The 12,711-nt window shown below is 37.8% G+C and overlaps 1 protein-coding gene across 4 annotated transcripts in view; it reads left to right on the forward strand.

The window, feature by feature from the left end:
- Nucleotides 1–12,711, forward strand: part of ncam2 (neural cell adhesion molecule 2) — a 315,894-nt gene that overhangs the window by 288,775 nt on the left and 14,408 nt on the right. For all 4 annotated transcript variants that reach the window (XM_008429298.2, XM_008429289.2, XM_008429279.2 and 1 more), the window contains 3 exons: nt 873–992; nt 1,517–1,638; nt 3,576–3,750. In XM_008429298.2, the coding sequence (XP_008427520.1) occupies nt 873–992; nt 1,517–1,638; nt 3,576–3,750 (417 nt within the window). The remainder of the gene's footprint in view (nt 1–872; nt 993–1,516; nt 1,639–3,575; nt 3,751–12,711) is intronic.

Here is a 12,711-nt window from a genome sequence, read left to right on the forward strand (position 1 = left end):
CTTTTGGATAAGGAGTCAGATCTGGTCTCAGCGTCCTGACAGCGTTTAATAATTTAATCCAGATTAACAAAACTTCATGTTGGAGCTAATAACCAGTTCAACTTTTGTAACATTAAGGTCAAAAAGGGCACAAGAAGAGAACTGCAAATACACAAAGTCATTCAAAGTGTTTTTGTCCACTTTTTAATGCAAATATCTTATTACACTTGAAATAAGACAAAATTAATTTACAAGCAGCTTTTCACCAAGATGAAGTAAATAATTGTATAACCAGTAGCAGATTACTTCACTTGTGACATTTTTCCCAAGTTACATTTTGACTTGCCCTCATTACATCACAAGATGGCGCCGGGCATTTTGTGATGTAATGAGGGTAAGTCAAAATGTAAACAACTAAGGCTGCGTAAACAGAAGTGGAGGAAGTTTAGATTGATTTCTGTGAAGATTTGAGGAATTTATGTGCAGTTTTTGAGGAAGAAACTGTTTTTTCCTCAAGTACTAGTTATTTAACTTGTAATTAAATAACTAAATATCTATTAGTTAATAGCTATTTAACTAGTTTCTTCCTCAAATGAAGCACTAGCGCTATATTTTCAAATCATGCAACTTGTTTTATTGTGTTAGTGACACTTTAAAGAGGATGTCATTTTTAAAAAGAATTAGGAGGCTAGCAGGTTAGAGCTCTGTTAGCCTCTAATGTTAGAAATCAGCTGAATAGTAAAAAATCCAACCTGCTGCAGAAAAAGCTGCTGTTTCCTGCATTAAATGGAGCAATGATGCTCATTAAAGTGATGTGTTAAAATAAACCTCTTCTCCTGTGTTTTGTTTTTCTGCAAACAGAAAAAGTGAGCTGTGGTTTTGTCTCTCTGCAGCCACCGTAGTTCTGACCGGACTGGAGCCCAACACGACGTACGAGGTGCGAGTCGCAGCCGTGAACGGGAAAGGTCAGGGGGAGTTCAGCCACACGGAGACCTTCCAGACTTTACCCATCCGTAAGTCGGGATCCATTTTAACCAATCAAAACTGGCGATAACGACGCCTGGCTCTCATTTTAACGGTTTCTAACGTCTCACTGTGTGTTGATGTTGAGTCGTCGGCCCCCTCAGCAGTTCAGGCTGCAAACTAAAACGGCTCGATTCAGCAGGAATATGGAAATGTTTTGGTTCTGATTTAATACAAATATTGGATGTGTGACAGAAATGCACAGAAATGCATTACATGCCTCCAGAATCTATTCAGAGCATCAGCAACTCTGCAGAATGAGGCCTATTTGCCACATTACACAACCCGGGTGTATTTATATTGGAGAGAGCCTCAACCTCCCCGACTTTCACAGATATGAGTTTAGATTATCAGAACCTGGAATGGATTCTGTCAGATTCTCCTCGTCTGCAGGGAATTTCACTGTGAGCGTTTTATTTATCCACCAAACGTCTGGGAAAACAGTGCAGAAACGTTGGAAAGGAGACGCAGTAAAAGAGCAAAGTGATGAAGATGTGACACTTGTCGTCCTCAGGAGAACCAAGTCCGCCGGCGGTCCACGGCCAGAGGGGCGTGGGGAAGGCCTACAGGCTGGGGCTGGTCAAGCAGGACGACGGTGGGATGCCCATCGTGGAATACATCGTCAAATACAAAACAGTGAGTCAGAAAACCCTTCAGTCTGTTAAAACTTTGTGTTTTCGCTAATTTATTTCAAAGTTCTCCAGGAAATTTAAGGGGGTTTTTTTGAGACGGGTGAAATAATCCACTGCAAATTATTTTATCTTTTGTTATTAGAACCATTTATTTATAGCATCATTAATCTATTATTATTGTTATTAATGTGTTTTTTTAGTTAATTTTGTCTATTAATTATGGTTCAGATTTTTCTTTTTTTATTTCTTTGGGAGTTCAGATGCAAATTCTTGTGCTGTACAAATTCATTTGTACAGCACATTTCAACATCATGAACAAGCAATAAACATTACAATTTATCATTTTGGAGAGCAAATTAAAACAATAAAGTAAATGTAAATCATTTTTATTAGTATCCAGTGAGATAAAATACAGAGGGAATTTTTGACAGAATGGAAGTTTGCTCCGTTTCTTTCAGGATAAATAACTTTGTGCTGCTCTTTTAGCCCAGGTTTACATTCTGAATTATTATTCATGAGCGGCTCTGATTACTGAGCAGCTCTGTTTAGCAGACAGAATAAATGTTTCACATTTATCACTCCTGTTTCTGACGTCGAGCACAAAGAGAGTGAAACACAACAGGCGCGGTTTGGAAATCAAGCGTTCATTAAATTTACATGAGGCCATTCAGTTTGCACAAGGCATGCTCTTACATTTTCTAAAAAGTAACTCACGCTGATGGAGTTTTTTTCATATTTGACATAATAATCCCATGCACACCAGGCGAGGCTGATTGATTTGCTGCTGGGTTGAGTTGGTTCCTTAAATGAATAATGTTCTGCTGGCAGATCTCTGTTTTTCACATCTCGTTTCGCTTACAATTTTAATGAGAGGACAAACCGTCTCTCAGGATTTGCTCGTCTATTTTAATGGTGGTTCAGATTAAATGTAGAGCATAAGGGTTAAAGAGGCTGTGGAGTGTATCATATGATGGAGGAACACAAAAATAATGCGTTAAAGTGGGATATAAAGAAAAGGAAAGATGATTTTCAACAATAGAAACCTAAAATAAAAACTCCTAGCACATAAATATTCATTTTTTTTCTTCATATCTTTTATTCTACGTATTCCTCTGCCTCTGGAATGAAATCCCTGTGACCTGACCAAGATGGCCGCCATCTCAAAGTGGAGTTTTATCAAAAAGAGGAAAGCAAACCTAATATGAAGTCAAGGAAATTAAAGACAACTCATGAAACAGGGTGTCCCCAGTCAGAGGCGTCTTTATACGCCCAGTAACACAAACTGGTACAGGAGATACTTCCTTCCCACAGCCAGATATTCAATTTCTCTTTGGGAATAATAAAAAAAATGTCAGTTTGAATCATCACATATGTGATTTTTTATGTATTATTCAATAAGTAGATATTTTAGCAACATATTTCAGTATTTTCTGAGCAAACATTATCTGTTTTTATAGCATAAACAGCATTTTTTTTATGAATATACTCTGTCAAGGTGTTGTGACTTTGTGTCACTTTTTGAACAGGCAGCTCAAGGGCAGAAGCTTGAAATGTTTCTTGGAGAAATAAGAAAAAATATGAAACTCTATAAAGTATTCAGGTTCATAATTTGTGCAAAAGAAATTGATTTAATTGCAGATTAAAACAAAAGCAAAGTAGAGTAAACAGAAAATAAATATTCCACATCATGATTCATCATAAAAAGCTCACCACACTTTTGAGGATATTTCATTGCAAAAAGTAATTTTCCTTCCACTCTACAATCAGCACTACTGGCTCCGTCCAATGAGCTTGATTTGGTGCGATGGGTTGCCAGGTTGGAACATAAGCGCATTTGGCCAGAGGAGTAAAGGGAGACTGGATTAAAACCCAACCTGTCGTTTATCAAAGTAACACGCTTTGACCCGGATTTTAATTTATTTTTTGGTCCCTTTCCTGCAGGATAAAGAGGAACAGTGGATGACCAAGCTGGTTCCAGGAGCTAACGACTTTGCGATGCTGCAGCCGCTGCAGTGGAACACGAGATATGAAGTGGAAATCACAGCCCGCAACGTCAAGGGCCTATCGGAGCCCACCTTCTATCAGTTCTTCATGCCGCAGAAGCCCGACATTACAGGTAAAAGCACGATAAAGGTAAACATCGTCCCACTTTACCTTCCTCTTTCAGGCTTTCTGAAAACACTGAAAGAGCTTCTGAACTTTACTGTTGCTTTTCATTTCCTGGTAAAGAGCGCCGACGAGCAAAAGTAAAAGAAATATCTCAGAGAACTGAAAGCAAGTCTCACAATGCAGCAGAAAAACTAAATATTCCCAAGTACTTTTGTCTAATTTCAAGTGCAAATGTCTTAGTACACTAGTAGGAACTTACAAGTAGCTTTTCAGCAAGAGATCGGATCTCGTTCACCGAGACAGTAGATCAAAAATACTGAGTAAGATTTTGAAACATTCTCCAAAATCCACTTAAAATTTTATTTTTGTTGTCTCTGAAATAAACAAGATCATAATATAGCAGCAAAGTTGTCTCATAATGACCATTTTAATGACCTTCATTGACCTTAACATCCATATTAGTGAAATTTTTATATTTGTTTCTGAACTGGAGGTGAAACCTCTTTTTAAAAAAAGTCCAGTTTTCTTCTTTTTTATATTTAAAATTAAATTTTTAGCAGTAAGCTTCCAAAAAAGACCTGACCAGAGAGTTAGAAGTAACAGTTTTTTCTCCTTCTTACAAATAAATCATTACTAACTCATCTTGTCTTTATCTGATATAAAAATCTAACCGCTACATGTAAGAAATCAGCTGGGAAACTAAAGCGCCGTGTTTCAGTTTTGTTTTGTTTTTTGCCTCTCTGCCTTTTACTGCGTCCATTTGTGCCAGTTTGGATGCAGCCAGTGTTTGCCTCTGTCATTACCGCGGCGGCTAAATGGGCCGCCGGAGTGCGGGCTCGCTTTTCTGCCAGAAAACAAGAGCTGGGAAGTGGCGAGCTGAAGGTGGGTCACTTCGATTGGCTGTCCTCTCTTGTTAGCGAACAGCGGGGAATCGAAGCAGAGAGCCTGGGACAAAACCCCCCCCAAAAAAACATTTCTAACATGGTGTTGTCCAGCTAAGCCGACCCCAGGTCCTGTTAAAGTTTAACATTAAGACATCGTTCTTCATATTTCCAGCCAAAATCAGTTTATTTTTTTTGGAGAAACGCTGCGGACTCGTCGTTTCCTGCTCCTCTAAATCAGGTCAGATGCTGAAGAACTCTCTTCAGAATCAATCAGCGATATTAGATGTGAAACATCCGCCACTTCCATTTGAGGTCCAATCTGCTGCCGTGTTTTTATCCTCCGCCATGCTGCATAAAGACCCGACTGCAGACCTAATGAAACAAACTGAGTCCACATATATGTGCCCTCTGTCTCTCGCCAAGCAATCTCCTCTATTCAATTCTCCTCCTATGTATTATGCATTTGTCGTGTATTGAATTGCTTCTCTTTTCACTTCTTCCTCTGTACTATTTCAGTTTATAACTGGCTGCATACTTTTCCTTCTTTTTTCTGCTTGTGGAGAAAAATGTGCTGATTGCAAAACAGCCCTTGATTCCCTTTTCAATTTGCTTCTTCTTTTTATTTCACATTTCTTTTCCCACCAGGTGCAACCGAGTCAATTTGGAGTCAGTAGAAAAGTGTTCGGATTAAAATAAATAAATAAAATAGATTTTAAAGCAAAAATATCCAAGTATCCATGCATGTTACTGAAAAGTTGAGTGGAAGGAAGAAGTGTCGATGAAAATGTTCTATTTAATTTAAAGAATAACGGTTCCAGCAAAATTGTATGCAATCTTTTGTTAGGAAAACACAAATTTTCTGTTTCACGTCGTCATTTCATACAAAATTGACTCAAATTTATAAAATATACTAAATTTTTGATTTTATTTGAGGTACATCTCTATTTCATTTTAAACGTTTTGCATATTTTCAACAAACTATAGCAATGTTAACACATATAGAGTATCATAATCCCCAAAAACATTCACATCTTGGTCCCTGCTTTCTTAAAGCAAACCAAAAGTCTTTTGATTTCTTCTTTTTTGACGAACCATCTCTAATTTTAGCTGCATTTACTGTGAAACAAAGACAGAAATGATGGAAACCTGCAGCTCAGACAAAGTGTTAAGTACGGTGGTGGATCTGTGATGCTGTGGGCCTCTGATGGCTTCTGAAACTGGGTCAAGAGACACTGATTATTGGTTTACATTTTTCTTTCTTTACTTTATAAATAAATCTAAACCCATTTAACTCTAAAACTGTTTTTGTCTTGGAAAAATGGAGAAACCAGAACAAATTGGTCACTTTTACGTCTTCCATCCAGCTTAAAAAATGCATAAATCTAAAATAAAACCAGGTACTTACAGCCAGCGTGTGCCTTGCAGAAAATGAAGTAGTTTGATGTCTGAGTTTTCTTGATTTTCCCCCTGCAGCCTGACTCGGTCTGCCGCTGCCAGCGCCCAGCTTTGTTGTGGCTCCTGCATTTATTTTCTGGCTCTCTCCTCGCTTTTTTTTATTTATTTATTTTTTTTGCTTCATGCGTCATAAAGAGGCTTTGATTGAAACAGCCGTGATGGATTTTCTTTGTAATAATCTCATCAAAGCACTTGGAGGGGAGAATGATCTTGACAGGCTTTTCTCCTCTTTTCCAGGAGCTTGAGCAAAACTTTTTATTATTTTTTTTTTATTGTTGGTATTTTCAGGAAGTAATCCCAGTGAATCAAAAATACTGTCATAGCTTCCGATTTTAATATTTTAAACATTTATTTCTGTTTAGTCAGGTAGTTTGAACAGACTTTAACTTATAGTCTAATATCAAATATTTCACTTTGTGTTATTTATCATAGCGGGAAAAATGCTCAAACATTTTTGAGTTTTAATCAGATAGCCAGTTTTTATTATTATTATTGTATGAAAATGCATCATGGGAAATTATTGTGGTTCATTTTTAGCATGTAAAGTGTTTTTACTTCTTCTGAAAATCACAACAATATTCTGTGAATCTTAGGATTTTTATAAAGTTAGCATGTTAGCATGCTAGTGGTAGCATGCTAAGTTAATTCAAGAGAACCTCAAAGAGCAGCACTAATAAGCAGCACAGATTAATATCATCTGTAAAAAGATAAGAAACATTAGTCCAAGTACTAAACCCTGAGGAACTCCACATTTGAGTTCTGTAGGTTAAGATATTATGTGGTTTATGAACATATTGATGATTAGCCACTAGCTCCAATTAGCCAAACGTGTCGGCAATGACACATTTTTACAAGCCAACTTTGCAGTGCCGTAATTCCACAACACTTTGCGCTATCTGAAAAATTTCAACGGTTTCTGAAATGGGAGACGTTGTGCTTTCCATCCAATATCGGGTTATTACGGTAGTTTCACTCCCGCCGTTGCAGGAAACGGGTTTTATTTCAGTTTAATCTGATGAAACACTTTTAATAGATGGTAAAGTTCAAGAATAACTTGCTAGATTTTGAAAGTTCCAGTTGTTGTGGATAAATGGGAAAATATATTTATTGACTGGATATTTAAAGAACTGCGTACAGTTAAAATAAGCAAAAATATCCATTTGTGTTGTTTTAGTCACCTGAGGTAATGTGAATAATTTTAAAACGTAGCATCATTCGTTTAAAAGAACACTAGTATCAACAGATATGACTGCGTCCCTGTCACAATCTGTTTCCGTTCTGATGAAAAAGCAATTCTTTTCCGATTAACAACCAGTACGCCAAGATAAAAACTCCATCTGTGGCTTAACGTGCCTCTAAGCCACTTCCCCGATTATCAGGCATGTAAATCAAACCGTCTTGGGGGATTCATGCAAACGGAACGATGGGGATTTAACTGTAAACAGAACTGTAATCAAAGACTTCTGTTTGTTTGCTTTGTGTAAAATATGCCGCAGTCAACATAATAATGCCTGTAATGTACTCACTGGTGTACCAGTATGATATAAGATCCCAGCTGATGTGTTTCCACTTATTTATTCATAGAGCAGATAATCCCATAGCGATCAGAGGATTGGGTTTCCGAGCGCAGCTACAAAGAGACGATATCAATGTCATCCTGAAAAGCAGAAAAATGAGCCAAACACCAAGTTTGATATGCAATACTACCGACTATCAGCCACAACAAGCAGCTCCGAGATGCACAAGGAGAGTTAGTTTACAGCTATTAAGGAGTTTTGAACTGGAGAGCAGACTGGGGATGGGGAATGCATACCATCACAAGGTGTAAATGCTTGCTGTCTATATTTAGGCTCAGATAGCTGCTGGTTCTCAGCAAGTATGGAATAAATCCTCTGCAGCATCACATTCTGATGAACAGGCAAGTTAACATGTGCCGTTTCCTGCTCCGCTTCCTCAATTTAACTCGCAGGACAGCTGGTCTGTCGGGATGCCTCAATCAGAGGAAAACCCACCTCACCAGATGGCGGTGGCTTCATATTTTTGGACGTATCACCTTCCTGTGGTGCAGGCTGACCTTCAACGAGTCAACTTCCTGAAGTTTGAAATCTACCTAGAGATCAGACCAGACTTATTTCAAAAGAGACAAGCTGTACAGCAAGCAAAGTAGCAAAAATTGAAAGAACGAAGGTAAAAACCAACAGAAAAATAATAGCTGTAAGCAAGAAACAGCAGCCTGGAAAAGAAGTCCATTACAATAATTGAGCGATGTGATAAAAGCAAGGATTACTGTCTCTAGACTGCTGCGAGATACACAGATTTAATCTTTGCTAAACGCCTCAACTGGTAAAACAAGACTCCACACTGAGTTCGCTTAGCTGCTCATTTTCAGGAGAGGCTCTATTTTTACTCCTGGATTTGGGATCATTGGTGTTTTTTTACCTGGTGCCAAAGATTAAACCTTAATATTTGAGGTCCTATTGAAAGATGCATATCTGACCTTTTTCTGGCAGCATGAATGTCCCAATTGCAATCCTTCACTTCCATATGTGGTACTAAATCAATCGGAACAGTCATGTCGCATTTTATATAACTTTTAAGTCATTAACATGAGACGTGTCGTAATTCTGCACCAGAAGAAGCCAGATTTGGTCAATCTGGATGTAAATGATGTAAACGATCAATAGATTTTAAAGAAGAGGAATCAATCTGTTATTGATGCTGACACTGTATGGCTGTGGTAAACAAGAGTTAGCATTTATAAGGTAGCATGGACCACACAACTCAGAAAATGTAGAGTCGTCCTCTAAAAACTGTAGGAACGGACTCCAGAGCCCCAATTTAAAGTTTTTGAGGGTTTCGTGCCCCTGGTAAGGCACAGACTCACCACTCCAATCCTAGCCTAGACTTTCTCCGAGCTAACAGTCCTCTCTTACATGCTGGAGGTTTGGACTAGGCCATTTTAAATGTGTTTCAGTTTTGGTGCATTTGCTCTTTTTCCAAAACGTCAAAAACCAATTTTGCTGAGAAATTGAATAAACTATTTATTTTCTTCAAGCTTTTCTAATGCAATACTTCAAAATTGTGCATCAACCAATCAAAACACAGCAACCTCTAGACGTGACGAAAACTCGCTGAAGTCTAAAAGCACCAGTTCTTACAACCGAGGTGATCTAATTTTGATGTGGCCCCTTCAAATCAACTGAATATTGTTTACACATCATAACCCAGCCGAGTGTATTCCCAGTACGTCCATCCCTTTAAGACCTCAGCGCCTTGTCCTCAGCAGAGAGCAGAGAAAATAATCAAACTGGACTGTTGGGAGGAAGCTACCAAAAGGAAAGGGCTGGCGGTTAATTTAGCTGTGATTATCTCTTTTTTTCCATCCAAAGAATTCATTATCTGATGGATTTTACAGCTCTATGCTTGAGTTTCCAAAGATTTTATGAGGTTTTAAATTAGTCATAGCTATGACTGTTAATTTAATGTTTGAGTATTAAAAATTAAAATACGCAAGGAGGAAATAATGAAAAGAAACCAAGCGAAGATCTATCATTTTTCACCTTAATGTACACTCACTGACCACTTTATTAGGCAACCCTTGCTGGTACCGGGTGGGAAACCCATTTACCTTTAAAGCTGCGTTAATTCTTCATGGTGCAGATTCAGCAAAGAGTTTCTTGGAGATTTTGGATCTTGTTGAGAAGACGGCGTCAAAAAGTTGCATACAGGACGAACTCATGTTCAGGAAACCTGCCTAGCAGCCGCGGAGGGCATTTTGACGTTCCAGGACCCATTTCGGCAGCAGCTCTGCTGCTGTGTTTTTCTGGCTGTTTTAAGATCAGATTTTAGCTACAAAGATCAAGGTCTTGATTCTTTTTTTTTTTTTTTTACCCCAGATAGTAGCGATTACTAAAAGTGGACCAAATCTTTTCCTTTGAGGTAGATTGTTAAAAAATGCCATATGCTTGTGCGTTTGGAGTAATTTTCCATGCTTTTTCATTACTTCTTCGCCGGCTCTTGAGTGCACTCGAGTTTCGTCCGGGATCGAATGCTTCCTCCGAGGAAATTGACAAAAGAGAGAGGATTCATCCCTCTCCTTCAAACCGAGCCGAGTTTAATTATTAAGTTTCGCTTTCTGAGGCCCTCCTCAAAGAAAGTTTCCCCCTCAGGCCTCCTCGTCACATATCAGACTGAGCCATGCAAATGAATCCTTACACCCATCCCTTAACGATCATGTTTATCCCCACTAATGTCACAATCAATGAGCTCTCGTCTGGTCATTATTAATTGAGTCAGTTCCTCGCAGATCCAATCTATAGACAGTCAATCACGGGTCAGGCCTAACGAGATGCTATTGTCAGAGATGTATATGAATGTCTTCAGGTGCCACCCATGCTCTTGGATGTCTGGTTGTTGAATAATGCTGCTAATAGGCCTATAGATCAACAAGTAATCAGAGGAAGCCAGGAAAGGGGTTAATAGAGCAGAGAAATAGGAATTAATGGTTGCTGCATTCCCACTCTGGGGAAGTTTGAGAAAACTCCAAACGATTTCCTGCCGAAAGACTTTGTCTTGACGTGATAACACAAAAACAGTCATCCATCCAATTGATCTTTGTTGCTTTAATGTCTAAATTTGCAAACTGGACTGTTCGAAGTAAATCACTCTGAAAATTAGGACACCCCATTAAATATTCTGTCATTTCAAATGAATGTTCACATTTTGATGTCTAATCTTAACTTGTTTTCTTTACTGAATTAAATATACAGCTCTAAAAAAATAAGAGACCTGATTTTACATTTTATAAGTATAAGTTAGAGTAAAATGAACATTGTTCTTTTATTCTATGAACTACTGGGAACATGTCTCCGAAATTACAAGCAAAAATTTAGTTTTTTATTTGCAGAAAAATAACGCAAAAGATCCAATGCTTTCAGACCTCAAATAATGCAAAGAAACAAGTTCATATTAATTTAGAAACAACAATACTGTTTTAACTCAGGAAGAGTTTGGAAATCAGTATTTGGTAGAATAACCAGGAAGTTTTCAATGAGATTCAGTGCAGTGGGAGAAAAGTTAGGACACCCTACACTCGAATAAACAAGGTGATACTTTCAGTTGTGAACGTTTGAGTTTCATTTCAATATTACAATATTATCTGAGGAACTTAACTTCCAATTATAAGCAAAAAATTGTCTGAATATCTTACATTTTCTAAAGAAAATGCGGTTTTAGAAGCCAGAATAACTCAACATGCTATTCCGATACTTTTTAATGTTTAACATGGCGTCTTCACCACATTTAGGACTAAATGCATTCAGCTGCTGGACTGTGGTAAACAGATTAGCGCTCACAGATTTTCTAAACTTCAAGAAGCTAACGATCATTGACTATAATTCTATAATTCACTCCTCCTCCTTTTTGCTGATTGGTCTCGTTGAAATTCATCCTGAGAAATCAAGATCAATGAGAGAAACTCCAAACGGCACTGAAGGGAAATGAGAATCAACTGCGTAGGAAGGAAATGACCAGGCTAGACCTTACATTACAAACAAGAAAAATGTTTTTTTTTCTGGACCAGCTTATGTAACCATCAGACATTAAAAGTCAATAAATTTTCTCTTTTTTTCCATTCTGATGCGATTTAAGTTTAAGCAAGTCTTCGCTGTTATCTACATAAAGTGTCTTGTGAACATATTCTAACCACAACTGAGAAAAATGGTTGTTGACAACAACAATGTTTAAAATATGAAGACAAAATAAAACCTGAATTGTGAAAAACGTCAAACTCTTTGTGTCAAGTTGGAAAAGAGGTTTTTCAGCAATATTAGCAGAATAGAAAGAAATTACAGAGAAGACGGCAATAATGATGGTTATTATTGCTCTGTCATGAATTCAAGTAAATTACAGCTGACGGAAGACAAGCTAAATTACATTCTGAACCAAAATTGAAAATTGACAGCCAAATAAATTTGACACCAGCGGAAAATGTTCCATTTATCTCTCTTTGAAATCAACAAACAGCCGTCAGGCGGCATTAGTTTGCCAGATTGAGTTTCCTCCATTGCTGCCTTGAGTCCGAAATGTAGATGTGATTAAAAACGTCAAGCAGGGAAGCATTCAGGCTGTTTCTAGCAGACTGACCTCCAGCCAGAGAGCATGAAATAAGAAACGGTGCTGCAGCACGGTCAGTGCTAAAAAAATATTACCACAGACGCAACGGAGTGGAGACAACCACTCCCCCTGTTGAGGGATTTAATATAGAAACATGTTAGACATAACCGAGTAGAACTGCTGAGGAAAATAAGTTATGAGGCAAGAGCTACAATATTTTCAATTTTTTTTTTATAGATCGAAACATTATTTTTCCAGTTTTGGGCCTCATATTTGTAGAGATTTATTACACACAGATTGATTTAATTTAGGCGTTTATTTCAAAGGATCCATGATTAACTGTAACAATAAACCTCATGTGAGAAATATTCATTTTAGATGTAAAAACAATAAAGTGATAACTGTAGGTTTTTTAGTTTTTGTTTACTCTCCGTCAGCATTTAACAGAGCTTCCAGCGCTGTTGTCTGATGTTCTTTCCAGCATTTTTACTCCAGCGGCAGCACAGTTCAGGCAC

Source organism: Poecilia reticulata, linkage group LG2 (assembly GCF_000633615.1).
Source record: "Poecilia reticulata strain Guanapo linkage group LG2, Guppy_female_1.0+MT, whole genome shotgun sequence".
Lineage (NCBI taxonomy): Eukaryota > Metazoa > Chordata > Actinopteri > Cyprinodontiformes > Poeciliidae > Poecilia > Poecilia reticulata.